This window comes from Nelumbo lutea, chromosome 5 (assembly GCF_056320005.1).
Source record: "Nelumbo lutea isolate HS-2025 chromosome 5, American lotus-T2T, whole genome shotgun sequence".
NCBI classification, from domain to species: Eukaryota; Viridiplantae; Streptophyta; class Magnoliopsida; order Proteales; family Nelumbonaceae; genus Nelumbo; species Nelumbo lutea.
The window spans coordinates 18,374,656-18,401,047 of record NC_142688.1 but is presented as its reverse complement, the minus strand read 5'-3'; the positions used below and the strand labels follow the sequence as shown (position 1 = coordinate 18,401,047).

The 26,392-nt window shown below is 38.8% G+C and overlaps 3 protein-coding genes and 1 long non-coding RNA gene across 11 annotated transcripts; 1 reads left to right on the top strand and 3 right to left on the bottom strand.

Annotated features, from left to right (window-relative positions):
• Nucleotides 1–26: 26 nt before the first annotated feature.
• On the bottom strand, nt 27–1,016 carry LOC148850718 (uncharacterized). The gene is made up of 2 exons (XM_088945647.1): nt 723–1,016; nt 27–212 (listed from the first exon to the last, which is right to left on the bottom strand). Exons 1-2 carry the CDS (start codon nt 873–875, stop codon nt 93–95), a joined length of 273 nt encoding a protein of 90 aa, XP_088801773.1. The 5' UTR covers nt 876–1,016; the 3' UTR covers nt 27–92.
• A 685-nt stretch (nt 1,017–1,701) lies between these two features.
• On the top strand, nt 1,702–15,764 carry LOC148850716 (transcription initiation factor IIA gamma chain / TFIIA-gamma (TFIIA-S)). 4 transcript variants are annotated; one of them, XM_088944020.1, is made up of 7 exons: nt 1,751–1,890; nt 1,953–2,005; nt 2,079–2,414; nt 5,006–5,148; nt 5,455–5,607; nt 5,718–5,768; nt 15,354–15,764. In XM_088944020.1, the coding sequence occupies exons 5-7, from the start codon at nt 5,479–5,481 to the stop codon at nt 15,492–15,494; spliced, it is 321 nt and encodes a 106-aa protein (XP_088800146.1). In that variant the 5' UTR covers nt 1,751–1,890; nt 1,953–2,005; nt 2,079–2,414; nt 5,006–5,148; nt 5,455–5,478; the 3' UTR covers nt 15,495–15,764. The 4 variants fall into 4 exon arrangements, with proteins under 4 accessions (XP_088800147.1, XP_088800146.1, XP_088800148.1 ...); XM_088944021.1 differs by having other exon boundaries at nt 1,702–2,005; XM_088944022.1 differs by lacking the exon at nt 1,953–2,005 and having other exon boundaries at nt 1,776–1,890.
• Nucleotides 2,099–3,384, bottom strand: LOC148850717 (uncharacterized). 2 transcript variants are annotated; one of them, XR_016099084.1, is made up of 3 exons: nt 3,246–3,384; nt 3,104–3,174; nt 2,099–3,006 (listed from the first exon to the last, which is right to left on the bottom strand). It is a non-coding gene; the product is annotated as an uncharacterized LOC148850717 (long non-coding RNA). The 2 variants fall into 2 exon arrangements; XR_016099086.1 differs by having other exon boundaries at nt 2,850–3,027.
• Nucleotides 15,765–16,744: 980 nt separating the features above from the next.
• On the bottom strand, nt 16,745–26,149 carry ELO1 (Paxneb protein-like protein). Of its 4 annotated transcripts, none has more exons than XM_088944016.1 (11): nt 25,928–26,125; nt 25,730–25,781; nt 22,978–23,049; nt 22,651–22,790; nt 22,255–22,481; nt 22,001–22,076; nt 19,742–19,898; nt 18,037–18,115; nt 17,530–17,689; nt 17,356–17,447; nt 16,745–17,048 (listed from the first exon to the last, which is right to left on the bottom strand). In XM_088944016.1, the coding sequence occupies exons 4-11, from the start codon at nt 22,781–22,783 to the stop codon at nt 16,881–16,883; spliced, it is 1,092 nt and encodes a 363-aa protein (XP_088800142.1). In that variant the 5' UTR covers nt 22,784–22,790; nt 22,978–23,049; nt 25,730–25,781; nt 25,928–26,125; the 3' UTR covers nt 16,745–16,880. The 4 variants fall into 4 exon arrangements, with proteins under 4 accessions (XP_088800142.1, XP_088800143.1, XP_088800144.1 ...); XM_088944017.1 differs by having other exon boundaries at nt 22,651–22,785; nt 25,928–26,118; XM_088944018.1 differs by lacking the exon at nt 25,730–25,781 and having other exon boundaries at nt 25,928–26,149.
• Nucleotides 26,150–26,392: the final 243 nt, after the last annotated feature.

Below are 26,392 nucleotides of genomic sequence, written 5' to 3'. Positions count from 1 at the left end.
AGTTTCATTAATTACAGATTTTGAGTGGAGTAGACTTGAAGCTGAATACTTCAAGAGAAATTAATGCTTTTCTCATCTTCCTTTCTTTTCCTTCACATTTTGAGTCTCTTTTTGGTATGTTCAGCCGCATCGGCCGCTTGAACTTGCATCTTCGTGGCCTGTAAGTCAGCTTCGCTTGCTTCCTTTTCATTCCTCGCAGCCAGCCTTTTAGCCTGTTTCATAGTTCCAAGTAAGTATATATAGCCATTTAGACTCTACACATGGGTGGTCTAAATATCGATCTTTGCAACAATTAATGGAAACTCTGATCGGTCACAACAGAGGCTCACTGGTCACTGCATACTTTAAATTAAGTTAAAACCATGTTTCATCCATAGCAGAATATCGTTCTCAACTCTCCCTCAAGTTGAAGTTTCATTATTTTTTTCTTTCCTTTGCTTCTGTTCTCTCTTCACATCTTTCTGAAACATAATCTGTTTCGATGTCCTCGGTAGCTCACGGCAGCTGGTTTGCCACCGAAAAGCAAAAAACCACTTATTACATGCACAAACTAAAGTCACTAGATGGCAACCAGCTGGTACCGTCGTCTATATCATCTCCGAATCCTAACAAGACCTAAGTACTGTTTCTACATTCTTCTATAGATAATCCTTGGATTTATCTTCTCTGAAGTAAAAGGTAGGAACGGAAATGTTATAATTAATGATCGATGATACTCTGACCTGACCGACCAGCAAGGCTTTGAAATATCGAAAACCTTCTTGCAAGGAAGCAGAGAAGGAAATGCATTTCCTCTTGATTCGAGACATCACCGGAATGCCTCTTCTGCCGGTAGCCGTGGAAGCGCTGGGCGCCGATGATCTCACTTTATCCATCTCCTCCACCCTCTTGGTCTTGGTCTTGAAGTTTGCTCCCTCCAGTTCTGTCTCGGATCAACTCAGGTTGGGATATGATCAAACACAATAACGATCGAGAGGGAATGAAAGAAAGAGTTGTCTACTATTTCGTCATGCGAATCGAAAGATTGCCACGTTTCGTTAGGCTTCACACTACGTGTTGAGTTTGGGATCATAGGGTCCAATCCCCTTGCGTTGTACTTGTCTCACGATGCCACATTCACTTGTTTAGTTGTTTATTCAAATGTCTAAGCTCGGTGGATTATCTCTTCTAAGAATTGGGATCTGCTATTCACATTACGCGCCTCACAGTCACATCCCATCCTATGGTATTGAGGACATCTTCCCATCAATAGTCACCCTTTTTTTTCTGTTCATTAGACGTTTTCTATCCCCTCTCTCTAAACATATAATGGCATAAATAGGATATATATTTCCTTTATTTTTATTTTAGAAATTATTCATTTATTGTATTCATTCAAAAATTGTTCATAAATTATAAATAATTCAATTCTTTAAATACTAACACGTGTAAATACATATATATATATATATATATATATTTTTTTTTTACTAGCAAATATAAATATAAAAATAATAAATACAAATACGGGAGATGTAGAATATATGGCCAAAACATGATGTGAGGTATGTATGAGACACACCATGTGAAGAGCATATTCAGTTCAAATCTGCGCCCTACCCAGTTTTTCCCCACAAACGCCCCACATGCTCACGAGCCGCCACCTGTCCCTTTACACGAGATACGTAAGTAGCAAGTGCGGGGCTAACATAACGTTCGTTAGTCCCTTCCGTTACCCCCTAAAAGTCCCATCTACTCCTTCAAACCCTTCATTCGACAGACGACAGCTCCAGGTTAGGTATCTCAAAACCTCTCCTCCGTCTCGACTGCCTGACCTGACCCTGACTTTTTCTCCCTGGCCAGAACATCTTCTCTTTCTCCGGCACCGGCACCTACAACGGGCAACCGGCGGTACTCCCCAGCTCATCTTTTCACCTCGTTTTTTATTTTTTTCTGATGTTTTCGTTTTTCAGATATCAGAAAAACCGGCGGCATTTGTCATTTTCTCCTTCTCCCGCAACCGGCGGTACTCCCCAGCCCATCTTTTCACCTCGTTTTTTATTTTTTCTCTTTTTTTTTTTTATGTTTTCGTTTTCCAGATATCAGAGAAACCGGCGGACGAGATCATTTGACACTCCATTACTGAATAGTGAATTCACACATGTGAAGAAGTGATCAGATGTAAACTGAAATTGAAGGAAAGGAGAAATAAGGGTGTAGGCATTTTCTAGTGGCTTTGGTGTAAAACCCACGCTTGATGAGCAAATTGGAGTTGGCCGGGGACCAGATCAATTAATGCAGTGGGTAGCCATGTCTTCAGTACTGTTTCTTCTTCATCGCAGCTGGGCTGCTTCTTTTTTTATAGAGTCGTAGCTGAACAAAGCAAACAACAGTTGGAGGTCCCACAACCTTTTTCATGGTTTTGTTCCAGCAAGGTGAGATGTCTACCTCTCTCTTTCTCTCTCCCAGGCTCAACGCTGTGCGTGGGTCAGTGGGTGTGTGGGGTAGTTCTGTTGTTGGAGTTGCCATTCTTATCTAGGCCTAACCCAGTCAGTGCAACTGTGCAATGACATATGCAGCCTCTCCTTCCACACTGACCCACCTGGGAATCTGGAATTTCTTCAGAGACAAAACCCAGCAACAACACAGTTCATGGAATTGCAGTCAGCTCATCAAAATAAACAGAAATTAGTAAGAATTATCCCATCAGATCTCAAGCAATTAGAATTAATGGTCACCATGACTGATGACTCTGAAAGTCTTCACCATCAGCCAGTTAGTAAATTAATAATGAAGTTTGACTCATCAAGTTTATCTATGCGGTTGGTGCTGTCGGTGAGTGCCCGCGCAAGTCACGTAAGCTGGAAGTCTCGTCAATCGATCAATAAACAAATTAAAAAAACCAGAGATTAACCAGTTTTGATCATCTAAACAAATGGTTTAATTTGCAGCAGCTGCATTAATTAAAGAAGAGCTGAAGATGGTGTGCATATTGATGAAATTCTTGATCGATGATGAGATGAAAGACTGAAGAGATAAAGTCACCACCTTCAATGAGTGAAAAGATCAGAAAAAAAAAATTAAAAAAATAAAAAACGAGGTGAAAAGATGGGCTGGGGGGTACCACCGGTTGCCGTTGTAGATGCCGGTGCCGGAGAAGGAGAAGATGACAAATGCCGCCGGTTTTTCTGATATCTGGAGAACGAAAACATTAAAATAAAAAATAAATAATAAAAAACGAAGTGAAAAGATGGGTTGGGGAGTACCGCCGGTTTCCGTTGTAGGTGCCGGTGCCGGAGAAAGAAAAGATGCTCTGACAAGGGAGAAACAGTCAGGGTCAGGCAATCGAGAGGGAGGAGAGGGAGAAGAGGGTTTTCAGATACCTAACCTAGAGCTGTCGATGAAGGGTTTGAAGGAGTAAATGGGACTTTTGGGGGTAACCGAAGGTTATGTTAGTTCCGCACGCGCTACTTACATATCTCGTGTGAAGGAACAGGTGGCGGCTCGTGAGCGTGTGGGGCGGTTGTGGGGAAAAACTGGGTGGGGCGCAGATTGGAACCCCTTTTTAACAAATACATGAGTGGTGGCACGTGGGAGAGATGTCTTTTACATGGTATCAACCTTTAGATTGTCTTTGGTTTCATTATTGTTTATCTAAAAAATGTCATCAATTTCATGTCATATATAGGCATTTTCCTAATAAAATTTGGGGAAAATTCTTGATTACTACTTTCTATTTTAGACCTAGTGTGACTTTGATCTCCAAATTTTAAAATGCAATAATTCAATTTATGAACTTTCAAAACGTGACAATCTAGCATTTGCCGTTAATCAACGATTAAAATGGCATTTGAAAAAAACACAAATATCCTTCGAGTGTCATCTAATTTTCTTTATCAACCATTTAAACATTGACAAAAAATTAACAGTCACAAATCTTTGTCTCTTCTATTCAAGAAAGTTGGGGTTATCAAAGTGTTCACACAAACATGATCCCAACTTTCTTGAATGGAATAGGCAAGGATTTGAGATTGTTAATTTTTTTGTCAACGTTTAGATGGCTGATAAAGAAAATTAAATGACACTTGAAGGGTATTTGTGTATTTTTCAAATATCACTTAACAATAGGTTAACATCTTATTAACAACAAGTAATGGATTGTCACGTTTTAATAGTTTGGGTACTAAATTATCACATTTTAAAATTTAGAGACCAAAATGACATTAAGCCCAAAGTACAAGGTACTAATCTGAAATTTTTCCTAAAATTTGAAATGTTGTTTGATTAAACTATTTAGTAGAAAAAATTTTCTCTTGTATGGGAGTCATGTGTTAGGGAAAATATCTTTTTGATGTTTTTTTTCAATGCTAATACTTTTTTACTATTCAATTTATCTGGTGTTTAGTGGTATCTAATCACACCTAACTATCAAATAACATTTTTCAACATATTTTCTTGTTTTTAAGATATATAAAACATTTCTTAAATAAATAACAGTGAAAGTAAACAACCCCTTAACCAGCGGTCGTTAGTTGAACCATGAGACTATTTTCTAAATTGAATTGATACCACCACTTTTTAGAAAATTGTGAATTGAATTGAACCAAAATCAATCGATTCAATCTTCAAAAGATATGGTTATTTATTTTTATATATACTGGTCGGTTCAATTAATTGCTGATTTTTGGTATTCGTTCATTAAAACCAAACCACTATTTTCGATTATTTCAAAAATATATCAAATCTATCAATTCAATTGACCAGAATTTTTGGTTGGATTCGAATTTTCGATTTTTTATGCACACTTAGGATGTATTTGGTTTGAAGGAAAAAAGTAGGAAAAGGTAGGTCTAGCTTTCCCTACTTTTCCCTTCAAACCAAACATAGCCTTATGGTAAGATATGAGCCAATCCCATATCAATCTGACAATCGTGATTGTTTATATAGCAAGGCAAAAAATAAATGGAATGGGGGCATAATTGTCTTTTGATTTGACTTATCCTATTTTTTCCGTCGATCTCGTTAGGGGGAGAGGTATAAAAACCCTGGCCGCCTGCCTCTGCTAAAACATTGGAACACTCGAATTCTGTCGCTCCCAGCTTCGTCTGCGTCAGACACCAAGACTAACGACTTCGCCGGGAACACCTTGAATTTGTCTCTTGTCTAACGGTAAGAGTGAATTCGAGCTCTCCTTTTTGTCTGCATTTATCAATTCAGATGTTTTCCTTTATTAAATCAAGTTCTTGTGGTTGAGGATATCTTCCGAATTTGTAGTTTCTTTTACGAATTAATGTTTTATGTTGAATAAGTTTGCATTCGATTTGGGTACCTGAAAATTTTGATTTAATCTGAGTTTCTGTTAGTGGACATCTATGGGCTGCCCAAAAAATAATAAAAATAATAAATAAGAAGCTTTTTTTTTCTTATGGAAGCCTCAGATGTCCTCATTTTGCTCTTCGGTGGTTCTGGTTGCAGGAATTTTATATATAAGCAGGACCAATGGCAACATTCGAACTATACAGGAGGTCGACGATCGGCATGTGTTTGACGGAGACACTGGACGAGATGGTCTCGAGTGGGACTCTCACTCCGGAGCTTGCAATACAAGTTCTGGTTCAATTTGACAAGGTAGGGTCAGATATGATTTCCATTTCTATGAATTTTCTTGTTTCAATTCTTCAGACTCTTCAATTTTAACGTTTCATTTAGGTTTGCTTGTTATTGTTTTGTGTACCCAGTCTATGACAGAAGCTCTGGAAACCCAAGTTAAGAGCAAGGTCTCTATAAAAGTAAGCTTTCACTACTTAGTTATGTCTTTATTAGTTTATGTTGGGGTTTTGTCCAACAGGCCAAGGTCAGGGTTACTCAGAAATTTGACCTCTTTATACTCTTAATAACTTTTAAGTATGAGACTAGCTACAATGAAGAGAATCCTAGCAAGTTTCTGATCTGTATCCTGTTGCATTCTGCAATAAGGCTTTTTATTAATTGCGACATGCATATTTATTAAGGTCTGCCTCTCATCAATCATTATGGATTTAATTAGATGATAGTGCAAAAATAGTTACACTGGTTCTGCTTTTATTTTTGTCTATGCTTCTCTGAAGAACTGACAAGACCTATAACTTTGGCTTGGGCATAGGTGTTCCAATTAGGGGTGTTAGTGGTTGGGTTTCATGTGGGCTTTTCTCACCTGAACCGACCCAAAGCACACTGACCTGAACTCAAACCCAATGAAATGAGATGCCAAACCTGAACTGCACCCACCCCATGATTAGTACCCATATAACTAAGGCTGTGTTTAGAAATGTTTAAATGTTATTCTGTGGTTGGGTTTGGCAAGGGCAACCTCAATCCTAACCCAACAAAGGCAGACCTTATCCTTACCCAATAGGATCAGGTGAAAGCGGTTATACTCCTTAACATGGTCCACTGACATTCCTAGTTCCAATTGCATCTTTCATCTTTGTAATTGCTATATCTTTTAAGTCAAACTTCACGAAAATCATTTGACAGATAGATAATGAGAAATTAAAAATTTTAAATATGAGAGAATCTTTGTCACCAAAGATCCTGCTTTGCTTTCAGTTTCAAATCAGGAAACAATTAGTAGTTTCTAATAATTACTTTGCTTCACTATTTACCCTGGAGGTCTCCTTAGAATGCTTTAATGAACACTTTGTAATTGGTTATAATAACTCTTTCTCTTGGTATTGTTTGGTTGAATACAGTTATCTCTTTTTGTTTTAGATTAGAGGATTATAATAACTCTTTCTCACTAAAGATCACACTTTGCTTTCAGTTTCAGATGAGCCAAAAAACAGGTAGTAGCTTCTAATGATTACTTTGCTTTTCTCTTCACTTGGAGGTCTCCTTAGAATTATTTTATAAACCTAGTGTGAGAGCATGGTCTCATGGATATGCCCAACACCATCAGTAAGCATGATGGGTGTGTGAAACAGACACCCAAGCTGCTGAAACCCTATGAAACACCATCTCATATACCCTTAAAAGTACTACAGAGAACGTTACATGGTTGGATTGATATTAGGGGATGCGTGTGGACCTAGGAAAGATGTTAAATCAAGTACCAAGTTTCCTCATGCCCTTCCCGTAACCACTTGTGCTGACCTGGCACAACTAACTGAGATATTCCCATGTTAATCATGTCCTCACTTTTCTTGTGGCGTCCTAAAGGCACAAAACCGAGAAGAGCCACTATAAGAAGGGTTAATCAAGAAACTTCTAAGACAAGAATTTCAGATCTTATCCTAGATATTCTCACTCACTCCAGATAGTAAGAATATTCAGACACTCAGAGAGGCATCAGAGCCATGACCACCTCACTCACTCGGAGGCTAATCACATTCTCCTCCCCTATCTCTCAGTATGGCAGATCCCTAACTCTCCCACTCTCCAGATTGGGGGTCTTTTCCCTCTTTTCAGCTCCAATCTCATTCTAGCGAGGGCACATAAATATAGGGCCAAGGACTTTTTGACCCAAAACCATTTTTCTGATGGATGATTCTGGGGTCATTTGTCTTATGTTTTTTCATGAAGAAAGCAAGAGCAAAGAAAAGAAAATATAGTTTTCTTTTAGGAGTGGGGTGAGTGCTTTCATCTCACACTCCACTATTTTCCTCTACTTTCTCTACCTTTTAGGAGAGAAGGTAGAAGAAGTTCAAAAGAAATTTTACCTTGCTATTTTGTCTTTACTTTCTTTTGTCTTTTGTCTTCCCTTATCAGCCAAATCAAGGAAAATCACTTTCTTTTAGATTTTCTTTTTCTTATTCTAGCCAGCCCTTATTGTAGTCTTTTTTTATTCATTGAGATCCTGATCTCTACACTAATTGTTCTCTAGTCCCCATTTCGACATCTCTCTTTGACATGTGGATGAACAATACAATTAACATATTGCATTTACACAATACACAATTTGACTTGTGATTGTAACATGTGTTTAGAAAGAAGGATGGACAAAGCATAAAAGTACATATATTCTGATCATAGATGGCATTATCCCTGGGTGCCATTTAGTCATGCCTGAGTGCTGCCTTGGATGCACACCTACTTCAAAAAAAAAAAAAAAAAACAATGGTAAGTATTTATTTCTGTTATGCTAGAGAATCCTTTGACAATATAGATCATCCATCATGCGGAGGACATTCTGGATCAGTCATGTCCTTGCATTTTTACTTGACCGACAATAGCCACCTGAACTCTTAAATTTTAATCTGAAATTTCTCTATAATAAGGGTTTGTTTTGGAACATGGGAATGCTAGTTGGGTTAAAATTTACTCCATGAACAAAGGGCCAAGATAAGAACACAGGGATCCTTTTGGACACCAAAATAAGTTGCCATGTGGAGGATTTTTAGTCATTCATTTTATAGTTTCATCTCTATAAAACCTGACCAGCAGTAGTGGACTTGTCCTCTATATGTATTGGCCTGTAATTGGAATTTCTCTTGTTGTAGAAATTCTATACTCAAGTCTAATACAAAATTCAAGATTTATCGAGCCAATTATTAGACCTTGCACCCAAAAAAAAATCTTACTTTTGGACTATGATCCCAAATAACAATAGAGTTAACTTTGCAGTATGCAAGTTTTTCACAAATAAAGGATATAATAATGTGATAGATCCCAAGTGGATAACCCACCATCAGATCATCGGGCCCATACCATTCAGGAAAGCCAGGCCCACACAGGTCGTGAAGACCATGCAGCAGCAGTAGCGACCCTTGCAAAGCTTTACAAACCTCCCCTGCGATTTGCTTACAACTGCAAGCCACATCATAACCACCCACATGCATAGCTCGTGGTAATGATGAGGTGATACGTGAGAAAGCCTATATAAGGCCTACAGGTAGAACAAAATGCTCAGGAAAATCATAACCAGCTTATTCCCTTCCCTCTTTCTCTCTCTTTTAATTCTGTTTCTAGAGGAAGGAGCTCTTTCAAAGAAGCTCCGTCGACTTAGAGCTCATCAATTGGTATCAGAGCCCCTAATCCACCATGCCCACCACTCATAACCAATCACAAGAAGAAAGGATTGATCGGATGGAGGGAGAAGTGAGAAGTATTAAAGATGCCCTCTCTGTTGTAGTGTCTCAGCTCGAACGGATGTCAACCCCCAGCCAAGCAACTAGGCAGACTAGGAGGGATTGAGAAGCGGCACCCTTTAACCGAACAACACCTTCAACCTTCGTAGCCCCAAATTGGTGTTCCCCACGTACTCAGGTGACGATCCTTCCCCCCTGGATCTACCGCGTAGAGCAGCATTTTGATTTTCATGAGATTTCGACCGGTCAGAGAGTACAGATTGCCTCCATCCATCTTGATGGAGAAGCTAGACTCTGGTACCAATGGTACCGCCATTCACACCCACAACTGTCTTGGCTAGACTTTGTTGAGGCCCTACAAATATGATTTGGTCCTTCCAGCTTCGAATATTTTGACGAAGCTTTATCTAGAGTAAAACAGACCGGCTCCGTTCGAGAATATCAAGTTGAGTTCAAGCAGCTAGCCATGAGAGTGCATGGATGGCCGAAACATGCTCTCACTGGCTGTTTTATTGGTGGCTTGAGGGAAGACATTAGATTGGAAGTGAAAGCCATGCAAACCGCTATTGTTTTAGCCACTGTGAGCCTAGCCCGACTGCATGAAGACAAGTTGAACCGAGCTAGGAGGAATCAATGGCCGGGAATTCTCGGAATTGCTCCCAAGTCCTTTACATCCAAAACCAAGTTAACCCCGGTTTGACCACACCCCCCGCCAGCCCCCACTGAGAAAACTCACCTGGGCTGAGATGCAGGCCCGTTAGGAAAAAGGATTGTGCTATAACTGCAAGGAGAAATTTTCTTCGGGCCATAACTGCAAGGCCCAACAGATGTTCCTCCTTCAAATTATTGACAACCCAGATGAGAGTGAAGATGTGGATACCAGACCCATGGTCTCCGACCAGGCGGAAGACTCCGTCGAGGAAAACCCGGAGATATCACTCCACGCCCTAGCTGGGCTCCACTCCACTGAGACCATGAGAGTGTATGGTGTACTTAAGGGTAATTGACAGTGGGAGTTCCCTTAGCTTCATCACTCTGGACCTAGCTTGACAAATGGACCTAGAGGTTCAGGCGATTACTCCCTTTGCTGTTAAGGCAGCTAATGGAGAGCAAATTCCATGTAATGGGTTGTGCAGGGCTGTGGGCCTTAGAATTCAAGGCCATGTGTTCAGTGTGGACCTATATCCTTTGGATTTTAGTGGGGCTGACTTAGTCTTGGGGATCTCAGTGGCTTAAGCTCCTTGGGCCGACAGTATGTGATTGGACCCTCTTGACTATGGATTTCTAGATGAATGGGAAGCAATGCCATTTAAAGGGAATTGGGCCAACCAAACCAGTAGCAGGTTCAGTCCGACATGTTATCAATTACAGACTTCACTCCAATGCAGCGACCCTGGTAAGCTCATTGGGAGTAGGGCCCACTATCTATTGTGACAACGGAACCCATACTGTTATGGGGGACCTCACTTTACAACAGCTCTTAGCAGCGTATCAAGATGTCTTTGGAGAACCAAACAGCCTACCTCCTGTGCATACTCATGATCACCACATCCCTATTCAGCCGGGGGCCCAACCCACCAATATCAGGCCTTACAGATACCCACATGTTCAACAGGCTGAAATTGACAAAATAGTAGCTGATTTGTTGTCCAAGCAATTGATACAACCGAGCCATAGTCCCTATTCTTCTCCAATCCTTCTCGTCAAAAAGATGGAACGTGACATTTTTGTGTTGATTATTGTGCCCTCAATAGCATCACTGTGAAGGATAGATTCCCAATTTCACTAATAGATGAGTTATTTGATGAATTGAAGCATGCTGTTTATTTTTCCAAACTGGACTTACGATCCGGCTACCATCAGATCCGGGTCCACCCAGAAGACATCCATGAAACGGCCTTTAGGACCCATGATGGTCACTATGAATTTTTGGCCATGCCTTTTGGATGGACTAATGTGCCCTCCACTTTTCAGAGCCTCATGAATGATATTTTTCGGCCCCACCTCAGGCGCTCTATCTTGGTGTTCTTCGATGATATCTTGGTCTATAGTAGTGATTGGGCTTCTCATTTAGAACATTTGGAGTTAAGCCTTGGGATTCTCCAGCGACATCAATTATTCACCAAGCCCTCCAAGTGCACATTCGACCAGACACAGATTGAGTATTTGGGACATGTAATTTCGCTGGGGACTGTAATGACTGATCCTGAGAAAATTGTGGTAATGACTCAGTGGGCTCGACCCAAGACCATTAAGAGTTTGCAGGGTTTTCTGGGCCTCACCGGTTACTACAGAAGGTTCATAAAAGGCTATGCATCTCTAGCCGCCCCTCTTACAGCTCTGTTGAAGAAAGAAGCCTTTACTTGGTCAGAACAAGCAGAAGTGGCATTTGAATCCCTCAAAAAAGCGATTATGGCACCGCCTACCTTGGCATTACCCGACTTTACCAAGCCTTTTGTGATGGAGTGTGATGCACCGGGTAGAGGAATTGGTGCAGTTCTGATGCAAGAGGGACACCCTATTGCTTATTTCAGTAACTTCCTGTCAGCCCAAGCCCAGTTAAAGTCTACTTACGACAATGAGCTGATGGCCTTGGTGCTCTCTGTGCACAAATGGAGAGCTTACTTATTGGGGTGAAAATTCACAGTAAGGACTGATCAGAGGAGTCTCAAACACTTGATGGAACAAAGGATTCTTAACCTTGAACAACAGAAATGAGCCAGCAAGTTAATGGGCTTTGATTTTACCATTGAATGCAAACCTGGTCCATCCAATACAGTTTCTGACGCTTTATCCAAAAGAGAAGAAATGAACTCTTTGACAGCCTACAGACCTCTCCACCCCTTGCTTGATTGCATCAAGGAAGAAGCCCAACAAGATGACGAATTAAAACTAATTTGGGAGCAGTTGGGATCAAGGGCAAACCAAGTAGTGGGGTACTCCCTGGTGGGTTCAGACTTATTCTACAAGGGGTGACTGGTGATAGCGCCTAAATGTGTTTTTCACACAGACATTTTGAAGTTGTTCCATGAGTCAGTAGAGGGAGGTCATTCTGGGATGATTAGGACTTACAGGCCCAAGCAGCCCACTTCTATTGGCGGGGAATGAAGAAGGCGGTACAGGATTTTGTTGCAAGTTGTTCTGTATGCCAAACTCAGAAATATCAGACCCAAACCCCAGCAAGGTTGCTACAACCCTGACCCGTTCCAGATCAAGTGTGGGATGAGGTAACTATGGACTTTATTACGGGATTGCCTAAGTCTAGAGGGAAGTTTGTTATACTGGTGGTTGTGGATAGATTGAACAAGCATGCACACTTTGTTGCGCTTTCCCACCCCTACATGTCATCTCAAGTAGCTTAGGCCTACATTTATCAAATGGCTAAGCTCCACGGTACACCAACAACTATCATCATGGATCGGGACCCCACTTTTGTAAGCCAATTCTGGGAAGAATACTTTCAGGCACAGGGTACTCACACTTATTATTCCACCAGCTACCACCCACAGACTGACGGGCAATCGGAAGTGGTTAACCATTGTCTAGAGACTTATCTCAGATGTTTCACAGGAGAGAAACCTACTCAGTGGCTGAAATGGCTCCCATGGGCTGAATTTTGGTATAATACCACTTATCATGTTACTATAGGGACCACCCCATTCAAGATCTTGTATGGAAGGGAGCCACCCTCAATGTTACCCTATGATAAGGGCACTTCAGCAGTTGCAGAGGTCAAACAGCAGCTTGAAGCCAGAGATGAAGCACTTCAATCACTCAAGAGTCACTTACTCAAGGCTCAGAATTACATGAAGATGCAGTATGATAAGAAACACCGCGAGGTGGAATACCAAGGGGGGACTTAGTCTACTTGAAACTACAACCTTACAGACAGTCATCACTGGCAAAAAGAGTTTGGCAGAAGTTCTCACCCTGCTTCTTTTGTCTCTTTCGCATTTCAGTGAGAATGGGAGCAGTGGCTTACAAACTAGACTTGCCGAATACTGTCCAACTCCACCCAGTATTTCATGTCTTGCTCCTCAAACCATGCCGAACAGATGCAGCTTTGGTGGAGCCACTATTGCCTGAGTTTATTAGTGAAGGGCAGATGATTGTTGAGCCCAATGTCATCACAGACATCCGCTGGATAAAGATGGGTCGTAAAGTGGTGAAGCAGGCCCTTTGTTCAGTGGATGACCAAAAGATTCCACTTGGGAAGACCTCAGTCGGTTGCAAGAACAATTTCCCCATCCTGACCTTGAGGCCAAGGTCATTCTTAAGGGTGGGGAAGATGATAGATCCCAGACGGATAACCCACCATCAGATCACTGGGCCCATACCATTCAGGAAAGCCAGGCCCACACAGGTTGTGAAGCCCATGCCGCAGCAGTAGCGGCCCATGCAAAGCTTTACAAACCTCCCCTGTGATTTGTTTACAACTGTAGGCCACGTCATAACCACCCACATGCATAGCTCGTGGTAATGATGAGCCGGTAAGTGAGAAAGCCTATATAAGGCTTACGGGTAGAACAGAATGCTCAGGAAAATCATAACCAACTTATTCCCTTCCCTCTTTCTCTCTCTCTTAATTCTGTTTCTGGAGGAAGGAGCTCCCTCAAAGAAGCTCCATCGACTTAGAGTTCATCATAATGCAAAGAAAAAATGGTAATCAGAGTTGGTACTAAATGGATAAAATCATAGCTCAAGTTGAGAACGAGAAAACTGAGATATCAGAGAAACGTGGCTGGACGAGTTGGTTATCATTAGAGATCTGTATTGGATTGGGATCGAATCATAACTGAAATTGATATTAATGAAACCAATATTCTTATTATGTACTCTTTAATTGAGGGACAAGAAGGTATCTTTTATTTATACAAAACCAGGGCCTGTTTTCTTATTTTCTTTTTCCCCTTTCTTAAAGGAAAAATGAAATAATATATGAGCATAAATGCGTCTAAATGAGAAAAGCAATGTGGCATATGATTGGTAATTACTTTATTGGTGATCCTAAATGGTTAGAAATAGCAAGTTGAATAACTAAGAGTGGTAAGTTAATAACTGATAAAGACTAGTAGATTGTAACATATGTAATCATAAAACTCTAGTAATTGTTAAGTTGGTAATTCATAAAAGCCAAGCTATTTTTCATTTAAAATTTAAATTTCCTGCCTATGATGTGTAAACCAAACAATTGTAACATATCAGCTCCAAATCTGGTAGTTCAAGAACTAAATATTATGGTTTTATTTAGGTGTTAATGTGTTATTAGCTTCATTTGAAATATTCCTAATGACATGATGTGTATATAACTAGCTTATATCTTCTGCTTGGGGTGGGGAAGAATCGGATGTATTCATGTTTTCTTAATTCAAAGAATATTTTGCCATTATAGCGCTACTGTAAACCATAAGATTGTTTATATCCATCAAAAAACATAGGATTGTTGAACCTAACTGTTCTCATTCACTGTCGATTCTTATCTTGAAAACTATATCTTTATTTCAACCTGTTCTTATAGTTTCACTATTTGCTAACAGATTATAGGAATTTTTGTTAGTTCTTATAGTCCCATTGTCCTTTGACTAAAGAAATTTTCCTTTGTTGTGAATTGTGATCCCATTCAAAGGTGTCAGCTGGCTTGCTGGCAAAGTCTCCTTCTGGTTGTATGGAGACCTGGGATTCAATGCCACGCTCATCAAGGTTGAGCAGTTTGGGGCAGGGCTACCCCTATTGTGTTAGATCATTTGCCTGGAAGTGTAAACATTCCCTTTCATGCGAATTTTGCCTTCACCATGTCAAAAATCACAACCTCTAAAGTTTAAACACTTAATTGTACTTCCAGAGGCGTCATAGGCAAGATTCAGCAATTTCCATTTGTCTTCTATTTGGAAATTGAAGAATTCAAGGATCTCAACTTTAACCACTTTTATATTGAATGGAATAGAATCATATACAAAGATCAAGTAGGATGGTATGTGTGGATGTAAATGCTGCATCTGTGTAGCGGCTTATGACCATACTTTATGAATTGCAGGGCTGCTTGGTTCCATTCATATTTTGTACTTTTTAATATAAAATCATAAATTAATTAAAAAAACAAAAAGTATGCACACCAGAGGTGCTTGTTGTCATATCCTCTTCAGAGTTGTACCATGTGCTTCTTTCAATAGTTATTGTTTATTTCTTACTTCTTTCCAAAAAGAAAAAGAAAAACAAAGGAATTATCTTCTTTGCTTGTTAGCTGGGTGGTTCACGCTATAAACTGAACTGCCTGTTCACATTTTCTTTTCATGTGTGCATGCACAACAGGGACATCTACACACCTACAGGTTCTGTGACAACGTGTGGACCTTCATCCTACAGGATGCAACCTTCAAGAATGAGGAATGCCAGGAGAATGTTGGTAGGGCAAAAATAGTGGCATGTGACTCGAAGTTGCTCTCACAATGAGACGCCATCCCTTCTAAAGGAAATTTGAGACCCTTGCAGAGAAGTGACTGGAAGGTAGCCCAACTTGCAGAGACCCTTGCAGGAAATTTGAGACTAAAAAGGAAGAAACCATGTTCCCTTGAGAAAAACAATTATCATTTGAGATATTGAGATCCAGTAATTGTTCTACTAAAAAAAATTCTCGTGTTTCATTTTTACTTGTGTATGGAATTGTTGTGGACCATTTTGGAGAATCAGTGGAAATATGGATTGGAAAAGTGAAATAACAAAGGATTGACGAAATTTTACAACAAATAAGAAGATAATTCAAGAGGATCAATATTTATAACATTTGACAGGTCATAGCCATGCCACCTAGATTTGGTTCTGGATAGTTGTCTAAGCAGATCGCAATGGAAATTGGAAATCAAAGCGAGCTGAAACATCATAAAATTGTAGTGATATCTTGGTGCAAGTTAAAAAGGAATTTTATTTTCTCAGAATTTCCATTGGCGAGCTAAGAATGTCCAGACAGTCGAGCTGAAATGTAGAGATGAGATTACATGCCAACAGCATACGAGGTTCTATGCTCCTGGCATCTGGTAACAAGTGATAAACGCACCATCGAACAATGATTCACACCAAGGTCGTGCTCCACGCCCCACGTCTAAGATCGGCTTCAATGCTCACAAGACCGTGTTCACACCATTAATACAGTCCCTTGCAGCTTTGGAAATATCTCTATTTGCTTTGAAAATATCTCTATTTGTATGTTTTTTCATGAGAAGATATTCTCATTTCTCAATGCAAGGCTGCAAGAGACATTGCAAACGGTGTGAGCACGGTTTTGTGAGAACTGAAGCCGATTTCCTTCGTCTAGACTCGAGACTCTTGGAAATCATCTGCCTTGAGCAACGGTATGTCAGAATCTGCATTACAGCACAAAGCTAGTAGGCGTTAGCTCACAGCAAATGCTCACAACAGATCCGGGTCGAATTTCACTCCAAATATCCACCTATTTTTGCTACCAGCCTTCCCACTTTTTACCATAACCGCAACCAAACGAACCTTATTGCCGATCTAGTCTTGTTAAGTTGTTATTGAACGACAGAGAAACTAAAATAGAATAGATGCACTCGTGCAGATGTGCCTATTTCAGGTATTCATAAAATTATCATGTAAAAAACAAAGAAATAAAGGAAACTTAAGGCCCCTAACACTAAACATTTCTTTATAACCACCATCAAAGGGGCTTAAGTTAAGGCCACGCATATCCATCATTTCATTATCGAAGCTTTATTCATGCACCTGAAGATCATCAATTAGTAGTTCAAAGATCTGGGGAAACCACACGCCAAATGTAACATGACTTGTTCATCTGGGAAAATTGACTTCATAAATAAACAACTAAAAATCTAGGGACGCAGCTTTGGAGGAACCAGAGCAACTGGCAGATGTGGCATATGAATTCCCACTTGAACCATCAACTGGGGCTTGATTCAGACGTTCTAAAACCAAAGTCCTTCGCTTTTGAAGTTTAATTGAGAATGTCGATGCTTCTAGAATGACAGGAACCTGTTGACAATTTTGTATTACACCAATAATACAGTAAATGAGGTTATACATAAAAACAGAGTACAAGGATGTAGATGTAGTACTCCAGAATATAGCACCAAACAAGAAAACAAGGTAGCAAGACAGACTTGCAGTGAACCAAGTCAAAGAAGCAGGACATAAAACATTGTCAAGACTCGAAACTGCAGCTGATTAGGATGGGACTAACTGATGCATCCTTGATATCAAAGTTACGGTCCCAGCTCAGCAAACAGCAAAAGCAATGAATGGACCAATAAAGGAGTCTAAGAAAAGCTTTCACTGGTACCTGTGTATTAATACTGGCCACTTTATGCACATGGAGAAGGCCAACCATGTCCTGGTAGCCAGTAAGTAGTTTTGCCAACTCTTTGTCCTCATCTGATTGGAAGAATTTATGTGTGGATCAGATTTGAGATACCCTCAAGAACACTAAGCTATGTAGATAGGACTGAGACTATACCAGGGATTGCTCTGACAGAAATCAAGGTGTCAGCCAAGTGTTGCCATCTCTTTGAGAAAGTTGGTGAAAGAAGAGAAGGTGAGAAGGTAATCACAGCAACTGCATTTGAAGGTCGTATCATGCTTTTCAGAGATCTAATAAAGGAAATCATATCCCATTCCTACAATAATAATAGATTGACGCAACAGATAATGCTTATTAACATCACCAAAGTCTAAATTTAGAAGAAAAAAAAATGCAAGAAAAAGAATAGAAAATGCTGAAACTATTCCTCAACAACAGCACTGAAATGTATTTAGCATGACACCCTATAAAAAAATGGAAAAAAGACAGATAAAAAAAGCTTTTTCTTTTTTCTTCTGTGGACATGGTATCATTAAGTTTCAACTCGAGTAAGAATCCTCCAAACAAATTAACAAGATGTATATCTAGTCAAATCAAGAGACATAATTAAACAAGAAAGCTCAAGGCAAATAAGTGTATGATTATTTACGGTACAGAACAAACCATGTTGGAATGGGAACAATGTGGAGCACAGAATGACTGTATGGCTATACGACCAGCAGATTTGCTGCCACCACCATTTCTGGAAACAAAGTTCAAAAAAAAATAATGAGAATTAAATGATTAATAGTTTTTTATATTTTTTGATCAATGAAAAATGAGTAATAGTTCATTTATGCTTTCAAGGAGCATCTCTATTTGGATGAATTATGCCCCTTAGAAAACAACCAGAAAACACTTTCACTATATTTACCTATAGTTTTTTAGAGCTTATAGTTCAACCAAAACATCAACCGAAGCCAATGCATTATTTCAGTTGTTTAGTCAAAATACTTGAACTATTTGCTTAATTTATTTCTTGCAAAGGGAACAACATACTGAGGGAACTTAAAGAAATTTAAATTGCAATACTATGTTTTTTTAGGGAGGGGGTTGCAGGGCTCTACTAGAAGAGGCAATTGGATTCAAAGAAAATTTCTGGAATGTATTAGAGTTGCCTTGAGCAGATTTTCGCTTGTTCGTCCATCTTTTTTGTGTTAAAAGATTTATCTTTAAGTGGAACTGAGTTCATCTCCCAAGTAACAAGTTGTGGAGAATTGATTTCAGAGTCCAGAATTTGGGGTATCATTGGTCCCTATAATGTTTCAGGTTACAAAGTATCATTGGTCTCTATAATGTTTCATCCAGAACTTACCTAGTTACAAAGGATCAGTTTTACCAACCTCCACAAATCTTTTCAATTCCTACAGTAAACTCTACTAGCCTCCTCTCTCAACAAATATAACCGGCATACTGATTTCCGACAAGGCCAGTTCCATTGATTATTGTGATCTTTTTTATCAGCAAATAAAATTTTATTAGAAGAAATAATTAAGATTTAGTACAAGCAGTATTAATTATTATCTTAGACTGGCTAGAAACCCAGGATACAGCAATATGGTGTGAAATGAATTTCAGACAAAGATTTCATGTTTAGTAGTGTTATAGGGTTCATTCATGAATTACTTATCTTAACATGAAAGATCAAATGATAGAAGATGAAACGCAAGTACTACAGCTAATATGGAATTAAAGGGCTGCAAGTTGGGTTGCCTGATATTAAGAATTTCAACCACATCAAGCCCAGATTAGGGCTCAGGCCCATTGAAAATTTAATACATTCCCAACCCAACCCGACCCAAGTTGCACCCCTAAATGGAATTACCAGATGGTAAAGGGACAAAAACCCAACTTCGTTAGATGTATAGAAGTTCTGAGCATGCTGCAAACTATGCAAGACTGAAGGACAATTTAGCTCATACCAAAATTTCCATATCATAACTATGAAAATCAGTTCCCCAGCTTGTGCAGAATCAATTAATTAGGCCTGAAGGTTAGAAATATCATGGATTCAGCGGTTCATGTTGCTGTAACCATGTTCACATAATAAGGACACTTTTGTGGTTCTTAAACCATATTTCAAGCATTAGAACCATATGCTCAAGAATTGAAACATGCAGCATGTAAGACCAATAACGTGATTGCTAGTAATTTCATGATTCATGTCTCCATGATTATTTGCAACTGTCAAGCTGTAATAGGTCATTTGTATTAGATGTGAAAAGTATGTGACAAACCTTCAGAATTATGCTAAAAATGTTGAACAATATTCATGAAAAGCCACAAGCTTTGTATAATCTTGAATTAAACAGGAAAGCAGGTGACAAACCTTTCTAGTTGAGCTAAAAATATAGAACAACACTCCTGAAGATCTGAAAGGTTAGGATAATCCTGAAGACTGAAACAATCAATGTGGTTTCCACTGAGTAATTGCCTCTCCAAGGGTTTCCGCAAGTCAAAGTCATTGTTGTACTCCTGCCTACTTTCTGCACATCTATAAATTATTAGTCCTCCATTATCTATACAATCCCTGCTTCAATAATTCACAATAAACAATATTAGCTTGGATTTATTAGTAACTTGCAACAATCCAATAGTAATTCTTTTCACTTAATTGACAAACAAGAACAATGTTGAAAATATTTGGTAATGATGCACCTGATGTTGCTGCTATAATAGACAATATTCTTGTCTCATTTATGAAGTCCATAGCACTGAAAATAGTTCAATGACAATTAAAGCTCCCATAGATGATAGTTTTTCAAACTTTTCAATGGGAGTGGTTGTCCTCAGTGGCTCACAATGAAAGAAACGCATGCTATAATACAAGATATAGGACATTTATTTATGCATGTATGTATATATTTATTGAAATGGTAATGTATTGCATTGATATAAACAAGGAATATCAGAACACATGTACACCAAGGAACTGTACAATGGGAATATAATAAAAGCTACTTATGATATATATGGAGGTGAGAGTAAAAATGTCATTTCTTACTATTATGATGTTCATAAGACATTGAAGGGTCAAAGTATGTTTGATTATTAAAATAGTATACAAGAACTTGGGTTGAAATTCCCCATGTTAACTCAACAAATATGAGTAAACTCCATTTACCTTTCATTAGCCCTAACAAAGAAGAAGAAGAAGAAGAAGAAGAAGAAGGGTTCAAGACTATGTCACTGACTCATGTCTTGATTGAACCCAAACAAATAAGAAGATAACAGAAAGAAACTAGTATAAGAATAACAAATATTAATACTATAAAGTATACCCGCAATATGAATAATTTAGTCTAATAATATCTATTGTACTACTATTAATAACATAAAATATTGTGTGGTGTCTTACATATAAATATGTAGGCGTTTGGGCAAGGTGACCCTCCAAGAACGCCTGATCGCCTAGGTGTTGCCTTGACAACTATGTTCTCCGCCTATAAGACCTATTTTGGTGGAAGTGAATTATCCCTTCTACATGATGCTTTGGGTCTAGTATATGGTTAGGTAACCTCAAGTACTCAACTAATTTCAATAACCACAACTCTTTTGAGATAGGGAGGAAACTCGGGTCTGCAATGGAGAATGGAAATGGATTAAAAAAACTTCTAATGCTTTTGCTGATGTTCTAACAAAACAAGGGATGGGAAGAAGTCAACTGTTTTGAGCTCAATTGTAATTTTTAAGTTTTTCTTGAGGAGAGTTAAGAAAGTTTACCTCTCCTCTTTTTTGTATCTTTACTCCCTTTTTAATCATTAATTAAATTTGCTCTTTTTTTATCAATAATTAAATTTGCTCTTATTGATCCAAAAAAATGGAGAATGCAAATGACAACCTTTGAGTTGTGACAGTCTACCTCATATAAAATAACAAGTTAAAGAGGAATATCAGTTTAGGAGTACTTCAAGGTGGTAGAATTTGGCTTGTAGAGTTCTCATTGTAGATGCCATCTTAACCAATTCAAAGGCCACCTTCCTAGTGGATCTCTTGGCAAGGCATAGACAAGAATTCACCTGGATAGAGAATATAGAAGGATTATGATGGTTTTATTTTCATGGTCAAATTTTTCTATTTGATGCTAATTAGAGGTGAGAATGCATCCTTTTCATGGAAAAGATATGGGCTCTGAACAACACTTCTGAATTGTTTCATTACATGAAAAGAATATTCGGATAAAATTCACACCATTATTCACCTGATATCACATGGAAGGGTAAACATCTAATGTTCCTTATGCTGCAATCAAACCATTGCCATTAGACATCCTTAATAGCAGAGATTTACTTCTCCTTCATTAGCAATAAAATCTGTTGAAAAGAAAATTCAACTTTTCTCCTTTCAATGGAATAAAGCCGTAGAGCGTATAGTATGTTCGAGGAATCAGAAACTTAGGAGAAATTTTAAGAGGCAGTCTTCCTAATTTGAGTAATAATAGAAAATGGCCCTAGCTCCAGAAAATTTTGGCTAACATTGTTTACCGCAGAACATATTAATCATTTGCAACAGGTTAAAAAAAATAAAACATAAACTATCAACATAAAAAGGAAATATAATTAGAAAAGATTATGCCAAAGTCTGTTACCTCTATGATTCTCAAAGCTCTGCTTGTTCTCCCCGAAGTACTTTTTGTACTGCCAAGCAATCCTCAGACCCTTCTCCTGGAACTCAAGTAAACCCACAATATTTCAAATTCCTAATTAGCCCCCCTTTTTTTATCAGCAACACAGGATGGTAGTTAGTCCCTTTTTTATCAGCAAAAAAGGTTAATTCACACTTCCTAATTAGCCCATTAAGTGACACTAATGAATAAAAAGAACATGTGAAGGCAAAAGGCACCTGTTCTGGATCATACTGAGGAACTTTATCTTCCTTGGACAAAATGGGACTTGGCAGAGTACCCAGAAACCCTCTTGGGTCTCTGACTGGACTAGCATAAAGAAGAGGTTGATTGTGAACCAGACCTTGCGACATGAAATTCCTCAACAGTAGCAGATGGTGAGGTGCTTCTGCATCTTCCATTACCATAACCAAGCTCCCCAAAGGAAACCCCCCCCCTAAAATCTCTACAAATCACAATTACATCAAAATCAGTAATTCAAAAACAGGTTGCAAAGAATTATCAACAAACAGAGGATATCAAAGAGTTTTTACAGTTTTCTATCTTTCTATTTCCCTTTTTTACTTGTAATATGAAGAAGAAAAAAAGAACTTTGACCATATATAGAGAATTACTGTCAAGGTCTGGTATTCCAGAGGAGACAAAGGTGACCCCATTAGGTCCATGCTTAACACCAGGAGCCTGAACAAATGATGCACCTGACAGGTTGCGAGAGAAGCTGCTCGTCTTTCCCTTCATTGAAGCCATATCTATTCTGTCCAATGTTGAAAACCACGATTATCTTAAGCATTGAAGGAATGATACACACAAAATTTGTATTCTTGCATGCCTTACAAATACACTGTATAGTGTATACCACATATTAATAACATCATACCATAATTCAGAAGGTCCTATACATTATTCCAGATTGTGGTCTCAGATGGATTTGTGAGAGTTACCAGGTAAAAAACAGTACGCTAAGCAAATTTCAAGTTTCAGACTTCCAGCAGCTCCATAGTAAATAGCCCATCCTGGTAAGGTAATTGGAGACAAGAAGGAAAGCCACAGATGCACATATGAGTAATTGAGTAGAAAAAACATATATCCAATATAATTATATAAGATGATAGGTTTAACCTTAAATAGAGCCTAAAGATAGAGGAAAGAATTTTCAACAATGAAAATTGGTTTTGGAGTGGTAGAGAGAAAGTAGGAACTAGGAAGATAATTAGAAATTCAAATTTAAAAGTAAGTTGGGAAAGAGGTCGACTGTAGCAATTGATCATACAAAAATAATAAAAAGAGAGGTTTTTATCACTTAAAAAAAATGAGATATTTCACAGGGTCAGGATCATCTGGTCGGTGCTTCTGGTTGGCTTCCCAGTTGGCAGCCCTCCTGGTGCCACCTGTCCATTCCCCCGTATGCATCAGCTCTTCATGAAAGAACGAGACAGCAAGTTAACCCTGTCTCTTATTTGTTTTGAGTTTTTAAATTTTAAAATTTAGATTTAGTAAAATAACTCTTTCTAAAAAATCTCTAGAAGCACCTTTCAGACTCCTTTTGGCCACACTTTAATCGACTCTGTTTCCACAGTCCAACTCCCTTGTCCTTCATAGATGCTCTATCAACACTCAAGTAGCACCTATCATCCCTCTACCTTTCTCCCTTGTAGATCCCGGCATTCAAGTTAGATTGTTTATATTATTGTTACCTGATTCTTTTATTTTGTGTTTTGATGAATGTAATGCCAATTGCCAAACACTAAGTGGTTTGGACTTAAACAATTAGTCTGTAGCAATAAAGGAATGCATGTGTATTTGAAATCCTAATCAAATTATCTATCAAAAAAAAAGCCCATATCAAATTTTGGACTGTAACAATAAAGGATTCAAAGCAGCACCAACAAGGCAAGAAAAAAGTTTTTCCCTTTTCATTGTGCTGAATTTTAGGTTTTTAAGCAAGAAGCATATCCTAGTAATGACAGAAAATAGGTAGATAAAGAAAGTGATTGAAATGACATTTGGGCTAGTGTTGGTTTTCAGTGGGGGTTATGTACAGTGATATACCCTCTATTGTAAACCTCTGCCCATTTTTACTGTAAAAGGAATTCCCTTCATTAATTTTGTCAGTCCTATTCTTGCTGGTATAGGTGGTCCACTTTTGAGTGTGGGTATAGTTGGTCCAACTCTGAAGTGCCTTTTTTCATACACAAAATCAATTACATTTTACTAATCATAGGATGTAGCATAGAGATTAGGAATGTTTCTTAAAAAACTCACAGCATACTGAATATTGGATCTATAGAAAGCTTGAGTAATGAAACATGACAAGTCCTAAATCTATCCAAAAAAATAAAAATAAAAATAAAAACATGGCAATTCCTAAGAGTTTCTTGTTTAGCTAAATTAGGAACGTGTTGAGTTTCAGTCTATTCCAAACAGTGTTTTAAAAGGTGTGGGAGGCATGGCAAGGAGAGGCGCTCCCAAAATGTCCTGAGGCGTATGCCGGAGGCGCCGACACCTTTGAGGCGTATGCATCATGCACACCTGATATAAAAAAGACTGAAAAGAAAAAAGAAAAGAGAAAAAAAGGAAAGGAAAAAGAAAAGAAAGGGAAGGGAAGGGAAAGAAAAAGAAAAGAAAGAGAAGAAGAAAAAAAAAAAAGAAAAGGAAAGGGAAGGGAAGGGAAGAAAAGATAAGAAAGTGGTCTGCCCCAGCCCCTTTGGCTGGGGGTCTTCGCCCCCCTTCTCAATGCAACCCAATCTGTTTTTTTTTCTATTATTGTGTTAGTCACTCTCTTGCCTCCACTTCGACAAGACCCCCCACCCCCCCTTTCAACTAGTGTTGTGCATCTTTATTCTTCTTAATATAAAAGATTTTTATAAAAAATAAACAAAAAATGAGATCCGCCTTTCAATTAGTGTTTGGGAGGCTTATGCCTCTTTACGTTCTGAACTACGTCTCACGCCTCTAGGTAGTGGAATGCCTCACGTCATGCCTCCGCGTTTTAAAAGATTGATTTCAATTTAAGGAATGGTTCATAATGTCACACCACAAATTGGAACCATATGTTTCCTAGGTCGGATTGAAATCCCATCCAAGAGTACTGCTTCCAAACTCATTTTCCATGACCTGTCCCCATAACATTGGTTCATTCCTATGCCTCCAATAGTAACGGAGCAGCTTCTCTGTCTCCCAAAGCAATCCATTCTCACAAAACTTGCCAATATTGTTTAGCATCTATACCTGCCTTCTTAAACATGTCAAGCACTTTCAGAACTTCCTCAACCAGAAATTACCATTCACCATTATAAGATAACTTCACTTTTCCTTTAGAACCCACCCCTATTCAGCATTGATTAAATGCAAGTTGACCCTCCTCACCGCAATGCCATTATGATGAGGGGGGAAATTCCTGCAATATTAGCAAGATCTGATTACAAATATCAATAGACTGAAAACATATCTTCGATTTCCTTCAAAATCCTCAAACTTTGCTTTATAGAACCTAACCAAGAAGGCACAAACCCAAACAGGGCAAGTGAATCACTCTATTCTTTATCATAAAATGGAGAGAGGTCAAAACCCATTCAACCATCAAATCCTAACAGGAAGATCACAAAGCCAGGAAACCTATTGCAAGATCGTAATGCATCATTTGGGAAATCAAACAAAACCCACCCAGAGCAAGTACTCGAAGTTGGATTGTACCTGAGACACCAGACGGCAAGTGTTCAGTTGCTGTAACAGGTTCACTAGTTCACTGCACCAAAAAAAAATTGAAGATGAGGAAAGGAGAAGAACGAAGAAGAAAGAGGAAGAACAGGGAAGAAGAACGAAGAAGAAAGAGGAAGAACAGGGAAGAAGAAGAAGAAGAAGAAGAACGTAAAAACGAGGAGCCAAACATACCTGTGTGAGGGTTTCAGTGCTCCAACCGTTGTGAGAGTGTGAGAAGAAGAGCAGAAGACCCCTATCGAAAATTTCCCACCGGCCAACGTACTCGCGAATTTTGGCACACGAACGAACTAGACGCCAGAGGCCCAATAAGACACGAAGCTTCACTTCAAGCTTCCCGATTTTGGGCTTACGGGCTTTCACCTGCCGAAAGGGCAAAGCTCGAAGTTTGGGCTTTTAAAAGCTCGCGTAAAGACTTGCCAAACGCCACTTTGATATTTTTTCTCTTTTTGGGATTGTTTGGTTTGCAGTCAATGTTGAATTGAAATCGGAATCGTCTATTCCCAACATTTATTTGGTTCAATGGGACTTGATCACTTGAAATTGGATTCCAATCATTGCTATTTGATTCATTTGAAGTCGAATTAATCAGATTTTAAATTTTGTATTAATTTATTAGTATTTTTTATTATTATTTTG